Source organism: Corythoichthys intestinalis, chromosome 7, assembly GCF_030265065.1.
Source record: "Corythoichthys intestinalis isolate RoL2023-P3 chromosome 7, ASM3026506v1, whole genome shotgun sequence".
Lineage (NCBI taxonomy): Eukaryota > Metazoa > Chordata > Actinopteri > Syngnathiformes > Syngnathidae > Corythoichthys > Corythoichthys intestinalis.
Window position 1 is genome coordinate 54,747,440 of NC_080401.1, and position 21,479 is coordinate 54,768,918.

General features: G+C 39.0%; 1 protein-coding gene across 1 annotated transcript in view; it reads left to right on the top strand.

Moving 5' to 3' along the window:
* The first annotated feature begins 663 nt into the window (after nt 1-663).
* reps2 (RALBP1 associated Eps domain containing 2) overlaps nt 664-21,479 on the top strand; it is a 44,452-nt gene continuing 23,636 nt past the window's right edge. The window contains exons 1-9 of the mRNA XM_057842241.1: nt 664-1,265; nt 7,444-7,567; nt 11,332-11,447; nt 14,557-14,665; nt 16,837-16,983; nt 17,066-17,133; nt 17,645-17,803; nt 20,030-20,102; nt 20,182-20,256. Of these exons, the coding sequence (XP_057698224.1) occupies nt 1,071-1,265; nt 7,444-7,567; nt 11,332-11,447; nt 14,557-14,665; nt 16,837-16,983; nt 17,066-17,133; nt 17,645-17,803; nt 20,030-20,102; nt 20,182-20,256 (1,066 nt within the window). The 5' untranslated portion in view covers nt 664-1,070. The remainder of the gene's footprint in view (nt 1,266-7,443; nt 7,568-11,331; nt 11,448-14,556; nt 14,666-16,836; nt 16,984-17,065; nt 17,134-17,644; nt 17,804-20,029; nt 20,103-20,181; nt 20,257-21,479) is intronic.

The window sequence follows — 21,479 nt, forward strand, 5'->3', positions numbered from 1 at the left end:
TTCAATTTACAAGTCAAGCTGAAACCCAGTTAAACTTTGTGATCCCACATGACAAGAAACAATAAACATAAAAATGAATAGTGCTGGCCAGTGCTTTTCCATTCAAGTTTATTGAAGTAAGTGTCATCATGGGTGAATTATTGTTTGGGGGGGGGGAACACCAGGGGTGTACTTTTTTTCATGGACACATGAGGGCAGTGCTTCTCTGCTGCGGAATCATGTTGTAGTTTACGAAATGTGAATGGCTATTTATTTTTTCTTTAATTTTTTTATGTCGTATCTACGTTTTCCAATACAAACGCTAATTTCCTTGTTCTGGATATCGATCTAACCACCTAGCTTAGCACAGCTAAGAGCTACCGCCAAGCTACAAACCGTAGATATCACATATTTTGATGGCTAGATGCAAAAAGTCGTGCTGTAATTTGAGCTAGATGTTGAAAAAAATGTATTTTTTTAGGCAGTTGATTAACTGCATGGAAAATAAAATCTATTTTGAAATTGGTTGAAAATTTAGCAAATTAGAGCTAATTTAAAATGGCTTACAATGTTATTTGTTAACAAATAGCACTGACACAAAATGGCTGACAAGGATAACGGCGGTTGTGGTTGACTCTCAGTGAGACTTACGGGTCTTTCTCTACATATATGTGATATCCAAACGACAAATGACAGCCAGTTCATTAGCCTACATCTAAAAAGTTAGTTATCTGCTTATTAATTTTTTCGATAATTATCAAATTTTATTTTTCTGTGTTTTCTCATACAAACGCCGTTTAAATTCATTGTATATCAATCTAACTAGCCATCCTTAGCATAGCTAAGGAGCGACTGTCAAACTACAGATAGCTTAGCACAACAAGAAGCTAGCTCGCGCAACGATGAATGAACAGTGTTTCGGCGCTCTATCGCCTTCCCTCAGTCGCGGCGTGGTACTGCATGTTGGTAGGGGTTCATGACGAAAAGAAGTAGCGGATGATTCGCAGCTGGGGTGAGAAGGGCGGCCAGGGATGTGTGGAGAATGAACTGTCGGTGGTAGCGCGGCGGCGGTGGTGGTCAGAAACAAGCCCATGGAGCAAGAAGGAGGTGGAGGAGCTCCAGCGGTGTACACCGGAGGTCTAATCCCGCTGCACGAGCACGAGCAGCGGTACTACTCGAGTCTGCATGGGCTGTGTCAGACGGATTCCTCAGGGAATCAGCTGTCCTCCTCAAAGGTGGCCGAGCTCTTCAAGGCGTCTGGGCTACCCGCTGAAATTCTGCACAAGGTGAGCTGCTGGGGTGGTCATCGGGGGCGCACCTTAACGCCAACCCAACCTATCGTGCTGCAAGATCTCTCACGATAGAGGCCGTTTTATACCACGATTTCGATATGCCAATATATAATCCACTTTTAATTATTGTTGGAAATTTATACTGACAATACGAAAGCTTTTTTCACCACTCACTTCATTTTTGACATTAAACTGACCTGCCACTAATTTTAAATGCATCAATTAGTGCTGCAACCTAAAACTCTCCAGTATGAACAGAAACGGCACAGTAGCATTTATATTTTTGCTCAAATGTAAGATATCTAACTATCTACTAATACTTGTGAGTAGTGGTTTTGACTTTGTAGACTGCGGTATATTACGTTATCATCGTATTATTAATAACTAGAAAATGCAATTTCTAGAGAAATTGCGATGGTAGCTTTGCTTTAGCAGGTAATCCCCTTGGGGTCACTTCCTGCTGGTTTCAGGTCATTACCTGTTTATCAAGTCCCTTACCATTGATTTGGGGAAATTTTAGAGTCACTTCCTGTTGATATTTTGACATACGTGGCCGTCAATGGCATCGACTTACACTTGCATCAATGGAATCCAAGTACATTGGCATCACTTGAATTGACATACACCACTGTCAATGGCATGGACGTACATGGCTGTCAATACAATCTAAGTACATTGGCATCAATAGAATTGACATGCATGGACGTGCATGGCTGTCAATGGCATGGACTTACTTGGGCGCCAGTCGAATGTCAATGGGCTGTAATGGTAAATTTTTGGTCATTTTTGGCCATTGAAAATGAATAGGAAATTTGGGCCATTAGTAATGAATGGAACAACGTACATGCCAATGTTTCCATTGGAAAAGAATGGGAAAGTTTTGGGGGAACCGTAGGCTTTCGGCAAATTCTGGATCCAACTTTTATGCCCCTTCCTGAAAATTTCATTGTATGATTTATGTGAATTGGATAAAAATTATAGGGCTAGAAAAAAATGAAGGAAAAAAAATCGTTTTTTTTAAAATCCGTGTTTTGGCACGAACGGTAATTTTTGGGGGTCATTCGAAAGATTCCCTGCATTGCACGAGAATTCCGGTCATTTCGTTATTTGAACGGTGTCGATAGGCCAAACGGTTTGGTCTGTGTGGCGCGCCGAAGAAATACCATGAAAAAAAAACAAAAACGAATAACATAGGTGGTTGCTTTTGCATGACATGCAAAGCAACCATCAATAAATTAATTATTGATGTTACTGGAACGAATCGTATTGAATGTGTGGATTATTTGTGTCGCTATTTTCAATTGTCTTGCATGCAATAGTCACGTAGAATGACATGTGGAATCTAAAAATGTAGCAAATAAGCACAAATTGGGCGCCATTGCTGGCTAAAATGTGCATTGCAGGAACAAGTCTTTTTGTGGCGATAATGCTAATAGATTTGTAAAATATCAATAGAATGTTTTATATCATTTTGGCAATGTAAATATATATATATATATATCTTATTGCACAGCATATTGTACAGCATTTCATCCAATTAATTTGAATTGGGACAGGTTAAATATTAAAAAAACAAACTCAAACATTTGAACTGGGGCATGTAGACCTTTTAAATCCACCATAATGTTAAATATCAAAATGTTATTAAAAATTTACATACCTGCTTAAAATATTACTTCACAAAAATGTTTTCATTTTTTTGTTAGACATAAATTGTCACAGGACAGAGAGAAAAAGTAAAGGAAAATTGTTTTTAACAGTTTTTGCTGAGCCATCGGGAATAAAAATAAACCCAGCTCTTAAACATTATACGGTGGGGATTTTCCGGGGGTGTGCCACCACTCTATTGTGCGTTCATCAGGAAGTTTGGCGCAGAGCTCACGCGGCTTCCTTCCTGCCAGCCGCAGAAGCGCCTTGATTGACAGCTGGCCTTTTGGACCTCGGTCAGGATGCGTGCTGCGTGACTCTTGCACTCTTGCTTGTTGTTTTTGAAGATTTTAACATTGTAGGGTTGTAGCCTGATTTATGAGTAGCAAACCTATGGTTTGGTGTGGACTACTGTGGGGATGCTTTGCTGCAAGATCGTAGGTTTGGTCTCAACATGGGAAGGGACGATATAACAGTATAACCTGCATGTACACTTTTTGCTGGGTCCACGACGTTAATAAGACCAAATAGATTGGGGGTCAGGGCTACATTTCTCATGAATATGAACCTAATTAAATGATCAATGCAAAATAAATCTGTATTAATTCATACTCAATTTCGAGAGTAAATTTCATGTGTATTGGTTCAGGTGATACACGTTTCGATTAAAACCTTTGTTTTCAAAAACTATTGAAGAAACATTTTGAAAACTTCCAGAATAAATGAATTTTTTAAATCAAATTTAAATTGCAATATTTGAACATAGATTATATTAACATACACAATAAATACACACTTGTTAATAATTGATCTGATCTAATATAATCTATACTTATCTAACTGTCCAGGAATGCAAAAAATAAGCATTTGTCTTAAAACCACTCAATATTATCTCTCTAAATAAATAAATATAATTGAAAAAAACTTCTTAGTCAGGGTATTTAAAAAAAAAAAAAAAAAAAAGTCTTCCTAAAGGTAAAACACTACTGCTTTTGTCCACAACCACAGCTAAACTCAACAAAAAATGAAAACCTTTTACCTCTACTGTGATTCATGTGTGATTATCTGAAAAAACGTCTGCATAGGCAGCAAATAAAATATTTTAAATAGATAATGTAGAAAATGAATACAGTAAATTAAATTTTTTTTTAAAATGCAGGAAAATGGATCAGCACATTCTGTAAGTGAAAAATGGTAAATGTAAGTCTTTCATAATGAAAATAATTCACTTAATAATGGTATGGTCAATTCTATGATTCAATGCCTACAACATTTAGGAAAACAATCTAAGCTACGTACAGTGGGGCAAATAAGTATTTAGTCAACCACTAATTGTGCAAGTGCTCCTACTTGAAAATATTAGAGAGGCCTGTAATTGTCAACATGGGTAAACCTCAACCATGAGAGACAGAATGTGGAGAAAACCCCCCCAGAAAAACACTGTTTGATTTTTAAATAATTTATTTGCAAATCATGGTGGAAAATAAGTATTTGGTCAATACCAAAAGTTCATCTCAATACTTTGTTATGTACCCTTTGTTGGCAATAACGGAGGCCAAACGTTTTCTGTAAGCTTTTTACACATTGTTGCTGGTAGTTTGGCCCATTCCTCCATGCAGATCTCCTCTAGAGCAGTGATGTTTTGGGACTGTCGTTGGGCAACACGGACTTTCAACTCCCTCCACAGATTTTCCATGGGGTTGAGATCTGGAGACTGGCTAGGCCACTCCAGGACCTTGAAATGCTTCTTACGAAGCCACTCCTTTGTTGCCCTGGCTGTTTGTTTGGGATCACTGTCATGCTGAAAGACCCAGCCACGTCTCATCTCAATGCCCTTGCTGATGGAATAATAATAATAATAATACATTTTATTTCTAGAGCGCTTTTCAAACCACACAAAGACGCTTCACAAGAGACATGGAATCACAGTACGATAAAAAGGTATTAAAAGGATAAAAGCTTAAAAGCACAATAAAAAGAAGTACAAATCTAACAGAGCTAGGGGTTATGGTGGGTAAGAAAGAGTGAACAGGTGTGTTTTCAGTCTGGATTTGAAAAGTGATAGGGTAGATATGCTGCGAAGATCAGGGGGTAGGGAGTTCCAGAGCTGGGGGGCACACTGACTAAAACGTCTGGAACCAAAGGTGGAGAGGCGGACACGTGGGACGAAGAGAGGAAGAATAGTGGTAGAGCGAAGTGAACGTGTTGGATTGTTTAGACGGAGAAGATCGCAAAGGTAGGGAGGGGCCAGGCCATGGAGTGTTTTGAAGGTGATGAGGAGGATCTTGTAATTGATTCTTTGTTTGACGGGAAGCCAGTGAAGTTGACGGAGGATGGGGGTGATGTGGTGTGTTGCGGGGGTTCGAGTGATGAGGCGTGCTGCTGAGTTCTGGAGGAGCTGCAGTTTCTGGAGGGACTTGTTAGGGAGACCGAAGAGCAGTGAGTTGCAATAATCGAGCCGGGAGGTTATTAGATTACAGACCAGGGTGGAAGCGGTATGGCGAATGAGAGAATGGAGGAGGCGAGAAATGTTGCGAAGGTGGAAATAGGCTGATCTGGTGATGCTGTTGATATGTGACCGGAAGGAGAGTCTGCTGTCGAGGATGATGGAAGGAGACTTTCACTCAAAATCTCCCGATACATGGCCCCATTCGTTCTTTCCTTTACACAGATCAGTCATCCTGGTCCCTTTGCAGAAAAACAGCCCCAAAGCATGATGTTTCCACCCCCATGCTTCACAGTGGGTATGGTGTTCTTCGGATGCAATTCAGAATTCCTTCTCCTCCAAACACATTTCTACCAAAAAGTTCTATTTTGGTTTCATCTGACCATAACACATTCTCCCAGTCCTCTTCTGGATCATCCAAATGCTCTCTAGAAAACCGCAGCCGGGCCTGGATGTGTACTGGCTTCAGCAGGGGGACAAGTCTGGCAGTGCAGGATTTGAGTCCCCGGCGGTGCATTGTGTTACTGATAGTAGCCTTTGTTATTGTGGTCCCAGCTCTCTGTAGGTCATTCACTAGGTCCCCCCGTGTGGTTCTGGGATTTTTGCTCACCGTTCTTGTTATCAATTTGATGCCACAGGGTGAGATCTTGCCTGGAGCCCCAGATCGAGGGAGATTATCAGTGGTCCTGTATGTCTCCCATTTACTAATAATTGCTCCCACAGTTGATTTCGTTACACCAAGCGTTTTACCTATTGCAGATTCAGGTTTCCCAGCCTGGTGCAGGTCTACAATTTTGTCTATGGTGTCCTTCGACAGCTCTTTAGTCTTGGCCATAGTGGAGTTTGGAGTGTGACTGACTGAGTTTGTGGACAGGTGTCTTTTATACCAATAATGAGTTAAAACAGGTGGCATTAATACAGGTAACGAGTGGAGCCTCGTTAGACCTCCTTAGAAGAAGTTAGACCTCTTTGACAGCCAGAAATCTTGCTTGTTTGTAGGTGACCAAATACTTATTTTCCACTCTAATTTGGAAATAAATTCTTTAAAAATCAAACAATGTGATTTTCTTTTATATTTTTTTTCTCCACATTCTGTCTCTAATGGTTGAGGTTTGCCCATGTTGACAATTATAGGCCTCTCTAATCTTTTCAAGTAGGAGAACTTGCACAATTGGTGGTTGACTAAATACGTATTTGCCCCACTGTATAACTAAATGCATTATATAATGCAAATAAGGTTACTTAAAAGTTGATGGGGACAATTACAGTATCATGAAAAGTTCGCATGTTATGTCCCTACCGTCCCAATGCAAACTTACAGTGCTGGCCAAAATTATTGGCACCCCTGCAGTTCTGTTAGATAATACTCAATTTCTCATAGAAAATTATTGCAATTGCAAATGCTTTGGCAATAATATCTTCATTTATTTTGCTTGCAATGCAAAACACAAAAAGAATGGGAATTTCTCAAAAAATCATTATCATTTTAAACAAAACTCCAAAAATGGGCCAGACAAAATTATTGGCACCCTCAGCCTAATACTTAATCTAATACACTATGGTTGTAATATCTTTATTTTATTATGTACTAAAACAATAGAAGCAGGCATGTCTATGATAATTGATTAGCATGTTAGCAAAAATACTATTTCTCTTTCCTCACTTGATACAGTTAACATTTGTGGCAGGTCAGTTTAACATCAATTAAAAAATAAATATTGATATAGAAACGCCGATATTGTGATTTTTTTTTTTTTTTTTTTTCCAATCGCACAGTACTATCGGAATTGGAACTAAATGTGTTAAATGTCTGCATAATATCAAATTAAATTGATCGAAAGGGCCAATTTGGAATCGGGCGTTCAAACCTGCTGCGTAAATCCGGCCAAGAGCGTTTAGTGACAAATCTCATCTCGTGGATCACATTCCAGTTGAGCGGATGAACTTTAATAACCTCCCTGAGCGTGTATAATAAACTTATTGTTGTAAGAAGCTGGACAGCGCGAGCAAGAGGGTTGAATTTTAATCTGATTTCATCAGATTTTTTAAGGGTATGTTGTATTTTCCGATCGTTTTCAGGTGACGGAGGTGTGCGGTGCCAAGCGGGCGGGCTACTTCGGCACGAGTCAGTTCTACGTGGCCCTCAAGCTGCTGGCCGCCGCCCAGGCCGGTCTCCCCGTCCGTCTAGAGAGCACCTCGGCCAGTAAGAAAGATCAAGAGATTATTCCCAATCTGAAGGGATTGTGGTGTAATCTGAAGACGCGTGGAAAGAGATGTCACGCAAATTCACAACTAAACAGCAATCCACTGACGGGGCTAGACGTCCAATTCATTTTGAATGAGAGGGGAGAATAGACAACTAGCGCCGTTGATGGCAGCCAATGATTGACCTGTAAGGCCTTAAAAAAGATAATTCGTGCATGAAAGGGTTCATTAAAAATACAGGGACTCCTCGAGTTGCAAACGAGTTCCGTTCCTACGCTAACGACGTCACCCGAATTCCTACGTGAGTCAGATTTCACTATTAAATAAAAATTTATGTCAAACTACTTCATATAACATAACTAAAATTAGGGCTGTCAAACGATTAAAATTTTTAATCAAGTTAATCACAGCTTAAAAATTAATTAATCGTAATTAATCGCAATTCAAACCATCTATAAAATATGCCATATTTTTCCGTAAATTATTGTTGGAATGGAAAGATAAGACACAGGACGGATATATACATTCAACATACTGTACATAAGTACTGTATTTGTTTACTATAACAATAAATCAACAAGATGGCTTTAACATTATTAACATTCTGTTAAAGCGATCCATGGATAGAAAGTCTTGTAGTTCTTAAAAGATAAATGTTAGTACAAGTTATAGAAATTTTATATTAAAACCCCTCTTAATGTTTTCGTTTTCATAAAATTTGTAAAATTTTCAATCAAAAAATAAACTAGTAGCTTGCCAATGTTGATGTCAATAATTACACAATGCTCAGGTTGCTGAAACACCCATAAAATCAGTCACACCCAAGTGCCAGCAGAGGGCGAGAAAAAACACAAGTAACAAATAGACATGACACTGCTGTCATTTTAATCTGTTTGAGCGGGGCATGTGCGTTAAATGCGTCAAATATTTTAACGTGATTAATTTAAAAAATTAATTACCACCCGTTAACGCGATAATTTTGACAGCCCTAACTAAAATACATTAAAATATCAAAAATAAGATGCTGTATACCTATAATTATTTCTGAGAGGTGGATAGAGACTCAGGGTATTTAATGGTTTATTTGCAACCGAAAGCATGGGACACGACTAGGGTTGTTCCGATCGTGTTTTTTTGCTCCCGATCCGATCCCGATCGTTTTAGTTTGAGTATCTGCCGATCCAGATATTTCCCGATCCGATTGCTTTTTTTTGCTACCGATGCAATTCCAATCATTTCCGATAATTTTTCCCGATCATATACATTTTGGCAATGCATTAAGAAAAAAATGAATAAAACTCGGACGAATATATACATTCAACATACAGTACATAAGTACTGTATTTGTTTATTTTGAACATAAAGCCTCAATATGGCATTTACATTATTAACATTCTTTCTCTGTGAGGGATCCACGGATAGAAAGACTTGTAATTCTTAAAGGACAAAGGTGACTTTGTATATTGTGACTAAATATTGCCATCTAGTGTATTTGTTGAGCTTTCAGTACTGTAGCCATGCCCAAATGCATGATGGGAAGTGGAACCATGACTGTGTGTAGTGCTACTAATTGATATATCTTCTCTGCGTTGGGAAATAACATAAGGTGTTAAGAAAAAGATCAATTACTACCTTACTTCCCCAAACTGCTTCCCACGATAGCTCTAATCGTAGGGAGAGGTACTGTAAGGCTTTAGCCAATTAAAAAAAGGCTCCAAAGGCTTCCAAATTCACTTTACTCATTTTACACTGCCATTTAGCTCTCTATAAAGGTAAAACAGCGCCATTACAGATTGAGCGCGACAATGTGAGTGGGTCGTGCAGCACATGCATTAATTGCGTTAAATATTTTAACGTGATACAATTTTTAAAAAATTAATTACCGCCATTATCGGGATAAATTTGATAACCCTACTTTAAGCCAAAAGTAAAGACTCTGGATGAGTGTAACATATCATCTCTGTAACGTTAAATACAATTAGAAAACGATTCATTTAAAAAATATATATATCAAAATAAGGCATGTCCGATATTTTTTTGCCGATTCCGATACTTTGAAAATGACGTGATCGGACCCGATCGATCGGCACATCGCTAGACACGACTACTGTGAACAGCCTTCTCATTTGCGGTGCATTTAGGGACAGCCCAGAAAACACAACACTCAACACATTAACATTGCAACCTGAAGCATATATGCAACGTAATTTGTTAAATTACCATCTTTAATTTTATTTTACGTGTAAGCCTGTCGCGATATGCTGTAAGTCAATTTATCGCATAGTAAATAAAAATTAGGGCGGCAGTTTTCGCAGTTTTTCGCCACGTGTGTGTGTGCGTACGTGCGTGTGTGTGTTTGCATGCACTGCATTCTGCATTCAACATGCACGTGCACTCTGCATGCAGGTGTGCACGTGCATGTTGATTGCCTAAGAGACTCAAGTTCCTGTCACAGATGTTTATTGGTCATCAACACATAATGGAATTAAAGTTCAGACATACAAAATAAGGAAACACATCTATATTGAACATTGTAAAACGTTGGCATTGTTACATTGAGGCTAATGGAAAAAGGACTAACCACTTTAGCCTTCTATAAAACATTGGCAGTCTTTGCAAAACTGCAGTTAAAAAGAGACACTTCAAACATGAAAGCTCGCTGTTAACAGCATTTGCAACCATTGCGAAAAAAATCTATTACTGACACCACATGCATGACGAAAAGAGAAGTGCACATATATTTTTTTAACTGAGTGTAAAGCTTCCGTTTAGCGGATCAGCGAACATACTTTCGGTGAGCATTTCAAAATTAAAGCACGCCATGTTCAACACGTAAATAATTTCTGGAATTAACTCCATATACTTCAGACTTTACACTAAGAATAGCTTTAAAATGACACTCATTATGAAAAATCTGATTGGTAATGAATAATTTGGCTTAAAATTTGCTAACCTGGACTTTGCATTTCAAATTGACTGTCATTTTGGATCAAATAAACACTTTCGATGGGCTCAAGTTGCCAGAGAACAAAAATAGCTTTGGGTTTCTCACCTATTTCATATTCTGCACTGCTGCACTCTGCATTAGAGTCCTTGGCAGCGCATTGTGTTACTGATAGTAGCCTTTATTACTGTGATCCCAGCTCTCAGTAGGTCATTCACTAGGTCCCCCGTGTGGTTCTGGGATTTTTGCTCACCGTTCTTGTTATCACTTTGACGCCACGGGGTGAGGAGGGAGTTGAAAGTCCGTGTTGCCCAACGACAGCCCCAAAACATCACTGCTCTACAGGAGATCTGCATGGAGGAATGGGCCAAAATACTAGCAACAGTGTGTGAAAAGCTTGTGAAGAGTTACAGAAAACGTTTGGCCTCCGTTATTGCCAACAAAGGGTACATAACAAAGTATTGAGATGAACTTTTGGTATTGACCAAATACTTATTTTCCACCATGATTTGCAAATAAATTCTTTAAAAATCAAACATTGTGTTTTTTTTTTCACATTCTGTCTCTCATGGTTGAGGTTTACCCATGTTGACAATTACAGGCGTCTCCAATATTTTCAAGTGGGAGAGCTTGCACAATTAGTGGTTGACTAAAAACTTATTTGCCCCACTGTAAATCAAAATTCAAGATCAACATAATTGTTAAAACCATTTTGCATTGCGGGATGGGGCAGCCATTTTGAGCAAGCAGTAACCATGGTAAACGTAAACAATATTTTGTCATCTCAGTTTGATTGCAAATTCACCTCTTCGTTGCAGATCTACCTCTGCCCAGATTCGCGGGGATTAAAGCGGAACCAGATATGAGATATGTTCCCGGCATCGAGGCCCAATCCGACAAGTCCCGCAGTTTGGACGCCGGCGCCGATCAGAAGGTATGCCCGAGTCTGAATGCTTGAGAATAATTAGGTTAATCTAATGTTACTGTTATTCCCAGGGGTTTGTAGTAAGGCGTTACAATTACGCCGTTACTTTTACTTGTGTAACTTTTTGAGAAAATGTACTTCTAAGAGTAGTTTTACCACGCCATACGTTTTACTATTACTTGAGTAAATGTGTAAAGAAGAATAAACACTACTCTTACTCTGCTACTTTGGGCCACACTATAGTCATTGCATTTTTCCTCATTATTCTGCGTACTAGATTTGTCTTATTTTTGCTAGCACAGTGACTCTATCAGTTTCACCAATGAGACGTCTCAGCAATAATCCCATGACTCCATTATTCTAATCAGACATTATAGTCGCAAGATAACACACAAATTTGCAGTCGGAAGTCCTATGAACACGCCGGCGCGTTCAATCACGTGGCATCTTTAAAGCGCCGTAAAACTTTCTAAAGATTATTAAATTTTAAAAAATTAAATTCCTGAATGTTTCTCCAAACTACCGTATTGGCCCGAATATAGGACGGCCCTGATAGACGACCCCCTCTTTTTCAAGACTCAAATTTGAAAAAAGACTTTTTGAACACCAAATTAATTTCTATACAGAAAATAATTACAGTAAATCCGAAACAAATGATTATAACAATATATTTGAGAGAAAAAGCATGTTATTTTGTCTCATTCAAATCTTAATATCTGAACATTTAAATATGTAAACTAAAGTGCAATCACATTCATAAATGAATGGCTTCTGGTTTTTGAAATGTAAATAAGCCAATCTATTGTGATAAAACAACAAAATTTTATAACTGCATTAACCATCAAAGTGAAGTCTAACTGTAACTGTAGTCTTGAAACAAATCTGAATAAGGAAAAACATTGCAATAAAATAATGCAAACTGGTTAAACTTGAGAGTAGCTGAGATCTGTCATGACAGAACATTGCTTCAATGATATCTGGCGCCATCTAGTGTCGTGAATGGGTATAATGTCTAGACCGCGAATATAAGACGACCTCCTCTTTTTCAGTCTTATTTCAATGCAAAAAAAACGTCTTATATTCGGGCCAATACGGTATATACTACTATATAACTAAAAAAATGAGGATGTAAGTACAACAGAAGGTTAACAATGTTTAACTTGCATAGCAAAAGTTTAAATGCTTAAATGCTATAAAATGCTAACTTTTTTTTATTTTTACAATGCTCTTAACAAATCGTTCAAACACATATTCCCCCCCAAAAAAATGCAAAATATACCTATGAACTAGGGCTGCAGCTATCGATTATTTTAGTAGTCGATTAATCGATGAACTAGTTAATTCGAATAATCGAGTAATCGGGAAAGAAACATGAAAAATTAAAATACCTGAGCTGAGCCTCAAACAGTATTAAAAATAAATAAATGAGGATCTATGTACAACAAAAGAGCAATTGGCTAACTTACATGGCAAAATTACGCTAGCTTAAATGCTGTAAAATGCTAACTTTTTTCCCCCAATGCTCTTAACAAATGGTTCACTCATATTCCCCACAAAAAATAGCTAAATATACATATAAACTAAAATTAGAATGCATTAAAAAAAATTAGCCCAAAGAAAAAACGCTTACGTTGGTCTTAACAGGGAGCAGTTGGATTCAGCCATGTGAAATGAGGCTGACCGGAGGGCAATGTATCCACCCTAATCAATAAACTAAATGTACACATTTTCAAAATAAAACATTACAACACCACTTTAATTAAACGAATACTCGAGGCAACAAAATTTAATTCGAATATTTTTTTTCTAATCGAATACTCGAGTTAATCGATTAATCGTTGCAGCACTACTATGAACTAAATTACGAATGCATAAAAAAACGTATTAGCTCAAACAAAAACTTACCTTATATTGGTCTTAACAGGGAGCTGCAGGATTCAGCCTTGTTAAATGTATTATGTCACATTCACTGTTGCCACTAAAGGGCAGTGTATCCACTGAAAATGCTAACTTTTTTTTCCCCAATGCTCTTAACAAATGGTTCACTCATATTCCCCACAAAAAAACGGCTAAATATACATATAAACTAAAATACGAATGCATTAAAAAAAATTAGCCCAAAGAAAAAACGCTTACGTTGGTCTTAACAGGGAGCAGTTGGATTCAGCCATGTGAAATGAGGCTGACCGGAGGGCAATGTATCCACCCTAATCAATAAACTAAATGTACACATTTTCAAAATAAAACATTACAACACCACTTTAATTAAACGAATACTCGAGGCAACAAAATTTAATTCGAATATTTTTTTTCTAATCGAATACTCGAGTTAATCGATTAATTGTTGCAGCACTACTATGAACTAAATTACGAATGCATAAAAACAAATATTAGCTCAAACAAAAACTTACCTTATATTGGTCTTAACAGGGAGCTGCAGGATTCAGCCTTGTTAAATGTACTATGTCACATTCACTGTTGCCACTAAAGGGCAGTGTATCCACTGAAATCAGTAAAACAAAATGCAAACACTTTGAAAACAAACCATTACAACACCAGTCTAATTAAACGAATCCTCGAAGCAACACAATCTGATTTAAAGGTTTTTTTCCTAATCGAATGACTCGAGTTAATTGATTCATCGTTGCAGCACTATACTCTACCCACCTCTGCGAATGAGTTCCAGAATCGCGTTCAATATAATATTTTGCTTAATACGTTGGTGTATAAAGTCGGTCATCCTAATGCTTCAACGGAGGATTTATATGTATTTTGTCGTGCACGTCCAGGCGTAGAGTAGGTCAGTGAATCAAAACTTAGCGATAAAATCAAAGACATACCGCTGTGCCCTTACCGTGAAAGCCGAAACGCCTCCGTGCTTCCAAATTAGACGAAGACAAAATGTTCCGCTAATGAAGCGTGACAGCACACACCGTGGCGGCGCAGCCGGATAAAATGAAAGTTTGGTAAATGCCTGAAATGTGGAATACGGCTTTCCTTCACACATAGTTTTCCACTTTTACAACAGCTAATTCATTTCAGTCAAATGAACTTTTTAAATCTTTCAATGTTCTTGTCAGCATCTGGAGTTGAAGCCATTTTGTGTACTTTTTGAAAGGAGCCACCACTGCCGCCGCCAGTCAAGTCGCCGCCTTGCTCACCGCTGGCTTACCACACCTACCCGTACGACTCGCTCGGAAAAAGACAGATGGCCGACTCGCACACGGGTACTCCTTTCAATTCACAATACTCTTACATTGACTTATAACCAGTGTTGTCACAGATTACTTGAAAAGTAATTGAATTACTGATTACACCTCCAAAAATTAATCTAGTTACTTTCCTGATTACTTTATTATCAAAGTAACTAAGTTACTCTAAAAGAAATTTATCGGTTAATTTTTACCAATATTTCAACATAAGAATGACAACAACAAAAATGTCATCGCATGTAATTGACATTCCGATAATTCAATTGAAAGGGAAAGATAAGAATGTTTCACGTAAGACTTAATCTTCGCGTTAGCGGGGGTTTAATTAGTGGATGGAGTTAATTTCAACCACCAATGAGTGACTTGCCCTGAGACCTGAAACTAACAAATAACTGACAAACTGCATGGAATTTGTTGAAATCAACTCCACCGACTAATTAAACCCCCGCTAACTCGAAGATTAAGCCAAATGTAAAAAGTTCTGCATTACTTCGTTGGTTGAATGACGTGAGAAAAGTCAGAGACACTGAGAGAGAAGAGTGTTTGTTTTGACGCTGCAGCAAACGCGATGCTCGGCTAGGTGGCTCCAATATTTCCTGACTGTAGCCGACAGCCTACAATCTACGTCTAGATATCACATGCTTATAGGAATACATGCGAAATGACAGACGGCGGGGTTAATAAACAGCCGCCATTTTAAAGCAGTAGACCTCTCAGAAAGGCTCTGTTGTAGTGAAGCTTCCTAGCGAATTTAAGTAACTTTTTATCTAAAATTGTCCTAAATGGGCAAAATCTTGACTTGAATCTATCTTTAAATGATGAAACAGTTTTAAAACTTTAAAATGTCGAAAGTAGACAGAAGGGAACTAATGCAAAAACGGTAGCAATTTTAACAACTTTAACAGTTGATTTGCAACATTAAACAATTTCCAAACATAGCAAATGTTACTATGTTTTTTTGTTTTTTTTAAATAAAAAAACATGAAAGGTAACACCAGTTACTTTTCCAAGTAACTAATTACTCTTACATTCAGGTAACTGAGTCACTAATTACTTTTTGGGAGAAGTCATTTGTAACTGTAATTCATTAGTTTTTAAAAGTAAGATTAACAACACTAGTCATAAAGATGAAGTCTGCAGAATGGAAAGTGACGAAAGCAGAGATTTTATTCTGCTAATTTGTTGCCGAACACAATTTGCCTGCAATAATTGCCGACCACTTCTCAGAATTAGCAAAAGAAATGTTCCCTGACTAAAAGATTGCATCGGTAAGTTCATTTTATCAATTGACCTTTTTAATTTATAATTGGATACACTAACGAACTACCTTCAAAGTCAAACTGAATTGCGAGCTAAAGTGCCATGAAGTGCAGCCATCAAAAGACGTGATAGAAACTGCCAAAAGTGCGACATACCTAAGCAATATAATGCAAAGGAGACCATATTTTTGGCCCACCATTTCGTCACAGTGTACTGTGAAACCCATACATGCAATCCAACCCATACGTCTATATTTTGTATATTAATCAGATTTTGTTGCACTGCATACTTCAAACTTCTCACCCCAAATGATTGTCAGATAGCGCCAAACTTTTTTCTAAAAGAGGAAAGAAAGAAGTTAAGGAAGAACTTTTATTTTTTTTTAAGCTTGTAATCAAGTATCAAAACTCACAAAAGTCAAATAAAGCAAACTGTAGTAAACAAAATAGAATATAAATTAAACAATTGCCAGATTGGGGGCCCCCTAGTGGTCAGGGGCCCTAAGCAGCTGCATAGTCTGCGTATAGGCTGGGCCGGCCCTGCATACAATTATAACAAAAGTCACTGTTAAATTTTAGTAATCATGATGTAGCTGAAGATATTGATTGTTCTGTTATTGTACCAGGTTATATGTTACAATATTACCAATAAATTTATATTATTTTAAAAATTAAGTTTTTGTTTCATATTGCACGCTGTATACAACGTTGTAAGATTATTCACCAATTTGTAAGGGCATACGTCACTATTTGTAAGATTGCCAACGGCCTCGGGTTGACAGGTATGTACTACTCAATCCCACCCTGCTCGATCCACCCGTGTCTCCCGGTCAAAATGGATCGGGCGTCTAGCATCGTCAATGGCACTGAAACATGAGCATTACTCCAACTTCAAATTATTTACACGTACATCACTGTCAATTGCAGGCAATGAGCTAACAACGTCAACTGCAGAAAGCGGCCAACAGCAGGACTGTGACATCGATGACCCCTGGAGGATCACGAAGGAACAGCTGGAGTATTACACCAATCAGTTTTTAAGCCTTCAGCCCGATTTGGGCGCGCTCATACTAGGTAGAAAAATCCCCAAACTTCCTCAAATGTACTTTTTAACCATGGAAGTAGAGTGACACCCCTCCCCCATTTTTTTTTTCAGGTGCTGTCGCAAAGAACTTCTTCACCAAGTCCAAACTTCCCATACCAGAACTGTCACACATTTGGCAAGTACTGTATCTATGTCTGTGTATATGTTAAATCCAGTTTTCAATCAAACAAAAAGTCCCAAATTCAATAGTTTGCTGACTCAAACAAATTATTTGATAGGTTGAGTCATTAAATTAGTGCAAACAAAACAGTTTTTTTTTAAAATAATAAATGTTTTAAAAATATATAGAAATAAATATATTTATAAATATCTATTGTTAAGGAGCTCAGAATAGAGCATTTGGACCATTTTTAAGTCAATGATGTCTCAATGATTAAGACATTATATTATTACGTTAAATAAAAAACAGCCTCAAAAAGATTAACTGTTTCTACTTTTTTTTTTTTTTTATGTAATAAAGTAAAAAAAAAAAACTATATATATATATTCTTTTTAATATAAAAACATTGAAAAAATATATTGTCGAGTCGAGTCTCAAGTGTCAGACCCTCATACACTTCCCAGTCCAATTGTCCGGTGATTACGGGTACTCTTGGCGGCCTATGTCTAATAGTTGTCTCTCTCAGGGAGCTCAGCGACGTGGACCGGGATGGCGCACTAACCTTCCCAGAGTTCTGCTCGGCTTTCCACTTGATCGTGGCCCGCAAAAATGGCTACCCGCTTCCTGATAGTCTCCCCCTTGGCCTGCGTCCAGGGTTCGGATCCCTGGATGAGCACGCCACCTCTCAAGTATGTAAATATATATATACTGTATACATATATATATATATTTTTTTTTTGTTATTTAGACACCAATGGCAGTAAATCAGTTCAATATCAATGAAAACAAATAGCAACATATTATTTATCCTCTGCAAAGGGCGGCTAATATGACTTACTTGAACAGTTTTAATGTTTCACATTGAGCGTCTGACATACTCCCATTGTGATCATTCAACATACCTCGTTTATTATGACAAAGCAGCGAACAGGAAGGGCTTATGGGGGAACAGAAGAAAAGAAACACAAGAGAAGAAGGAAAAGAAACACAAATTACAACAAGAAATACATTGAACGTCTACACTACTAATATGTTGGTGCAGCCCGCAGCCCGTTCCTCCTCCAGCAGCCCAGCTAAAGGAGCCATCGTTCCACCCAAACCAAGCAAGAGGGGACGTGCCACCAACTCCTGTTGGGGCTGTTTGGCCCCGTCCCAACTCTCCGCAGAGAGATGTATGAGTATGTAAGTGCCAGGGTGAACGATATTTACAGTGCCGAAGTGAGAAGTGCGTGAGTTAAGAGGCAGGCTCCCACGGGCGTGGCCTCGTCCACCGCAACCCCCGGCCACAGGGCAGGAGAAGCGCCAGGGCCCCGATCAACCCCCGCCCCAGACCACCCACGGCGCACCCACAACCGCCCACCCCTGCCCCCGCCGCCCGAGCACCCGCCCCGCCCTCCAAGCAGGCACTATGCCAAGCGCCAGAGACCAGGGGACGTCCACCCCACCGGAGAGAGACAGCAAGCCCCACCCAAGGCCCCGCGGGCCCCAAGAGGTCCCGTCGACGACCCCGCCGGCAGGAGGGCAGCGGCAGCCACCGCGGTCCAGAGAGGCGGACGGGGCCGGATACAGACCAAGGGGATGGAAGCACACACCCTTCCAACCCACATCCAGGCCAGGAGGGGCACGCTGTATGACACCAGGGGGCACCTCCCCGGCACCCGGTACAAGGAGACGCGGCTCCGGCCGGGCCGACCCGGAAGGGAACTATGGCCACCGCATTCACCACCCAGCCCCCACCCCACCCCGGTCGGCCAGGGAAGGGCTGCGGCCCCGGACCGGCACCCGTGCGGCGCCTTCCAACAAATTTGATTTCAATTGGTTGGACGTCGAGCGCTGTCAATTTGTTAATTTCAGTATTCAAAGTATTCCCCAATTTACTTGTTTTTCATCCTTAATTGAATTTATACTTAATATAGTCTTTATCCTCTGTAAAGAACAACTAAAATTCAAGAAATAATAATAATAAATAGAAATATGAAATAAGAAAATAATCAAGAAATCGACTGTTAGGAACGTAATGCCAAATACAGGCAGTCACTGGGTTACAAACGAGTAGGCGACATAATCTGAATTTCCGCGTAGGTCGGAATTAACCTTTTAAGTACCCCTAAATGTTCCCCAAATCTCAAAATTACCATCCACAAACATGCATTATACATCATTGTACTGTCCTCGCCAAGTCGTTGGAGCTAAGTCCTAGCTGGACAGTGAGCTAAGCTCCGAAACGATGATGTCAGACGTCCGTGTAGTTTGCTGACTTTATCCGTCTGCTCATGACATCAACAATTACAGAAAGAGACTAAAATAAAAATGAAATGAAATCAGTTTCATTATCAATAACAGCAATTAAAATTTGCGTTTATAACTAGCTGCTGATACAGCAATAACAATCAACACATATAATTAGCATGTTTCAGTTAGCGTCCGTACGTCATCAAAAACAATCACTCGCTCCAAATATTTGACCACAATTGAAAATGCACAGTAAACAGCACAAAAGGTTTTGTATACAGGTGTTGCCTCTGTGGATGCTGCACAAACAACAAATGTTTGCACAGGCTTGCAGCCGTAATCCTTTCCCTTGCTCTCTCACTTGGTACTACCTGCTCTATGATTCCTGCGCCATAATAAAAGCATGCATGGCAAAACAAAAGTCAACATTATTTATTAATAAAAAGAAAACATCTGGAGACAAAATGGCGGACGAGAATCCGGCGGTGTAAAGTCAAAACCCGGAGACTACCTTTCGTTTCATTTTTTTAATATGCAGTGTTAGATTGCTGCCAGAAGGGGGCGTCATTGAATTAAATATGGTACAGCTTTTTATACATTTATTTATTTATTTATTCATTTATTTATTTTTTACATTTGTTGTGATTCTTTTCTGTCATTTATATTGATGTTTCTGGTGATAGGACCAGTGTGTCAAGAATCCAACAAGTGCATCCAACACCAAAGATTCCGAATACGAAGCTTGTAAAAAACAAGGTATTGGGAGCAATATTTCATATAAAAGAAAGCACTCACGGTGGAAGTTAAATCACTCACACTAATGCAACTATTTCAGAATGCAGTTTTGGGGATGTTGAAACATTAAAAGAAGGTGCGACTCTGCAACTCCTCACCTTTTCTCGCAGGCCAGGTAATGCAAAAGGAATATATTCATTAGGTTGAAAGTGTGTAATGTGTATACAAAGCTATTTGTTTCAATGTGTATATGTATACATTAGGGCTGTCAAATTTATCGCGTTAACGGGCGGTAATTAATTTTTTAAAATTAATCACGTTAAAGTATTTAACGCAATTAACGCAAGCGCGGAACAATCCACTCACGCAGTACCGCAAACAACCATACACTGGCCCTGTTTTACTTATATTCAGTGCTAAGCGAAGGCATGAAGTGAGTGGAGTAGATACAAGCACTCAGTGCAATTGTGTTTTTAATTGACATCTCTCGCGCAATAATTTTAATAAGTGTGGGAATCGATATGGGGAAGAATGGTAAAAGTTGATCCTTTTTCTTAACACCATGTATTGCACACAATGCAGAGAAGATATGGTATCTGCGGGCACGACACACAGTCATGGTTGCACTTCCCATCATGCATTTGGGCAGAAGTTAAATCGCTACAGTATCATTTACTCAAAGCTCAACAAATACACTAGATGGCAATATTTAGTCACAATATTCAAACTCACATTTATCCTTTAAGAATTACAGGTCTTTCTATACGTGGATCCCTTTCACAGAAAGAATGTTAATAATGTTAATGCCATCTTGTGGATTTATTGTTATAATAAACAAATACAGTACTTATGTACAGTATGTTGAATGTATATATCCGCCTTGTCTTATCTTTCCATTCATTCATTCATTTTCCATGCCGCTTTTTCCTCACGAGGGTCGCGGAGGTGCTGGAGCCTATCCCAGCTAACTATGGGCAGTAGGCAGGGGACACCCTGAACTGGTTGCCAGCCAATCACAGGGCACAAGGAGACATACAACCATTCACGCACACACTCATACCTACGGACAATTTAGAGTGTTCAATCAGCCTACCATGCATGTTTTTGGGATGTGGGAGGAAACCGGAGTCCCCGGAGGAAACCCACGCAGGCACGGGGAGAACATGCAAACTCCACACAGGATGGCCGAAGCCCGGGATTGAACCCTTGATCTCAGAACTGTGAGGCAGACGTGCTAACCACTCAGCCACCGTGCCGCCCCTCTTATCTTTCCAATCCAACAATAATTTACAGAAAAATGTGGCATATTTTAGAGATGGTTTGAATTGCGATTAATTACGATTAATAAATTTTTAAGCTGTGATTAACTCGATTAAAAATTTTAATCGTTTGACAGCC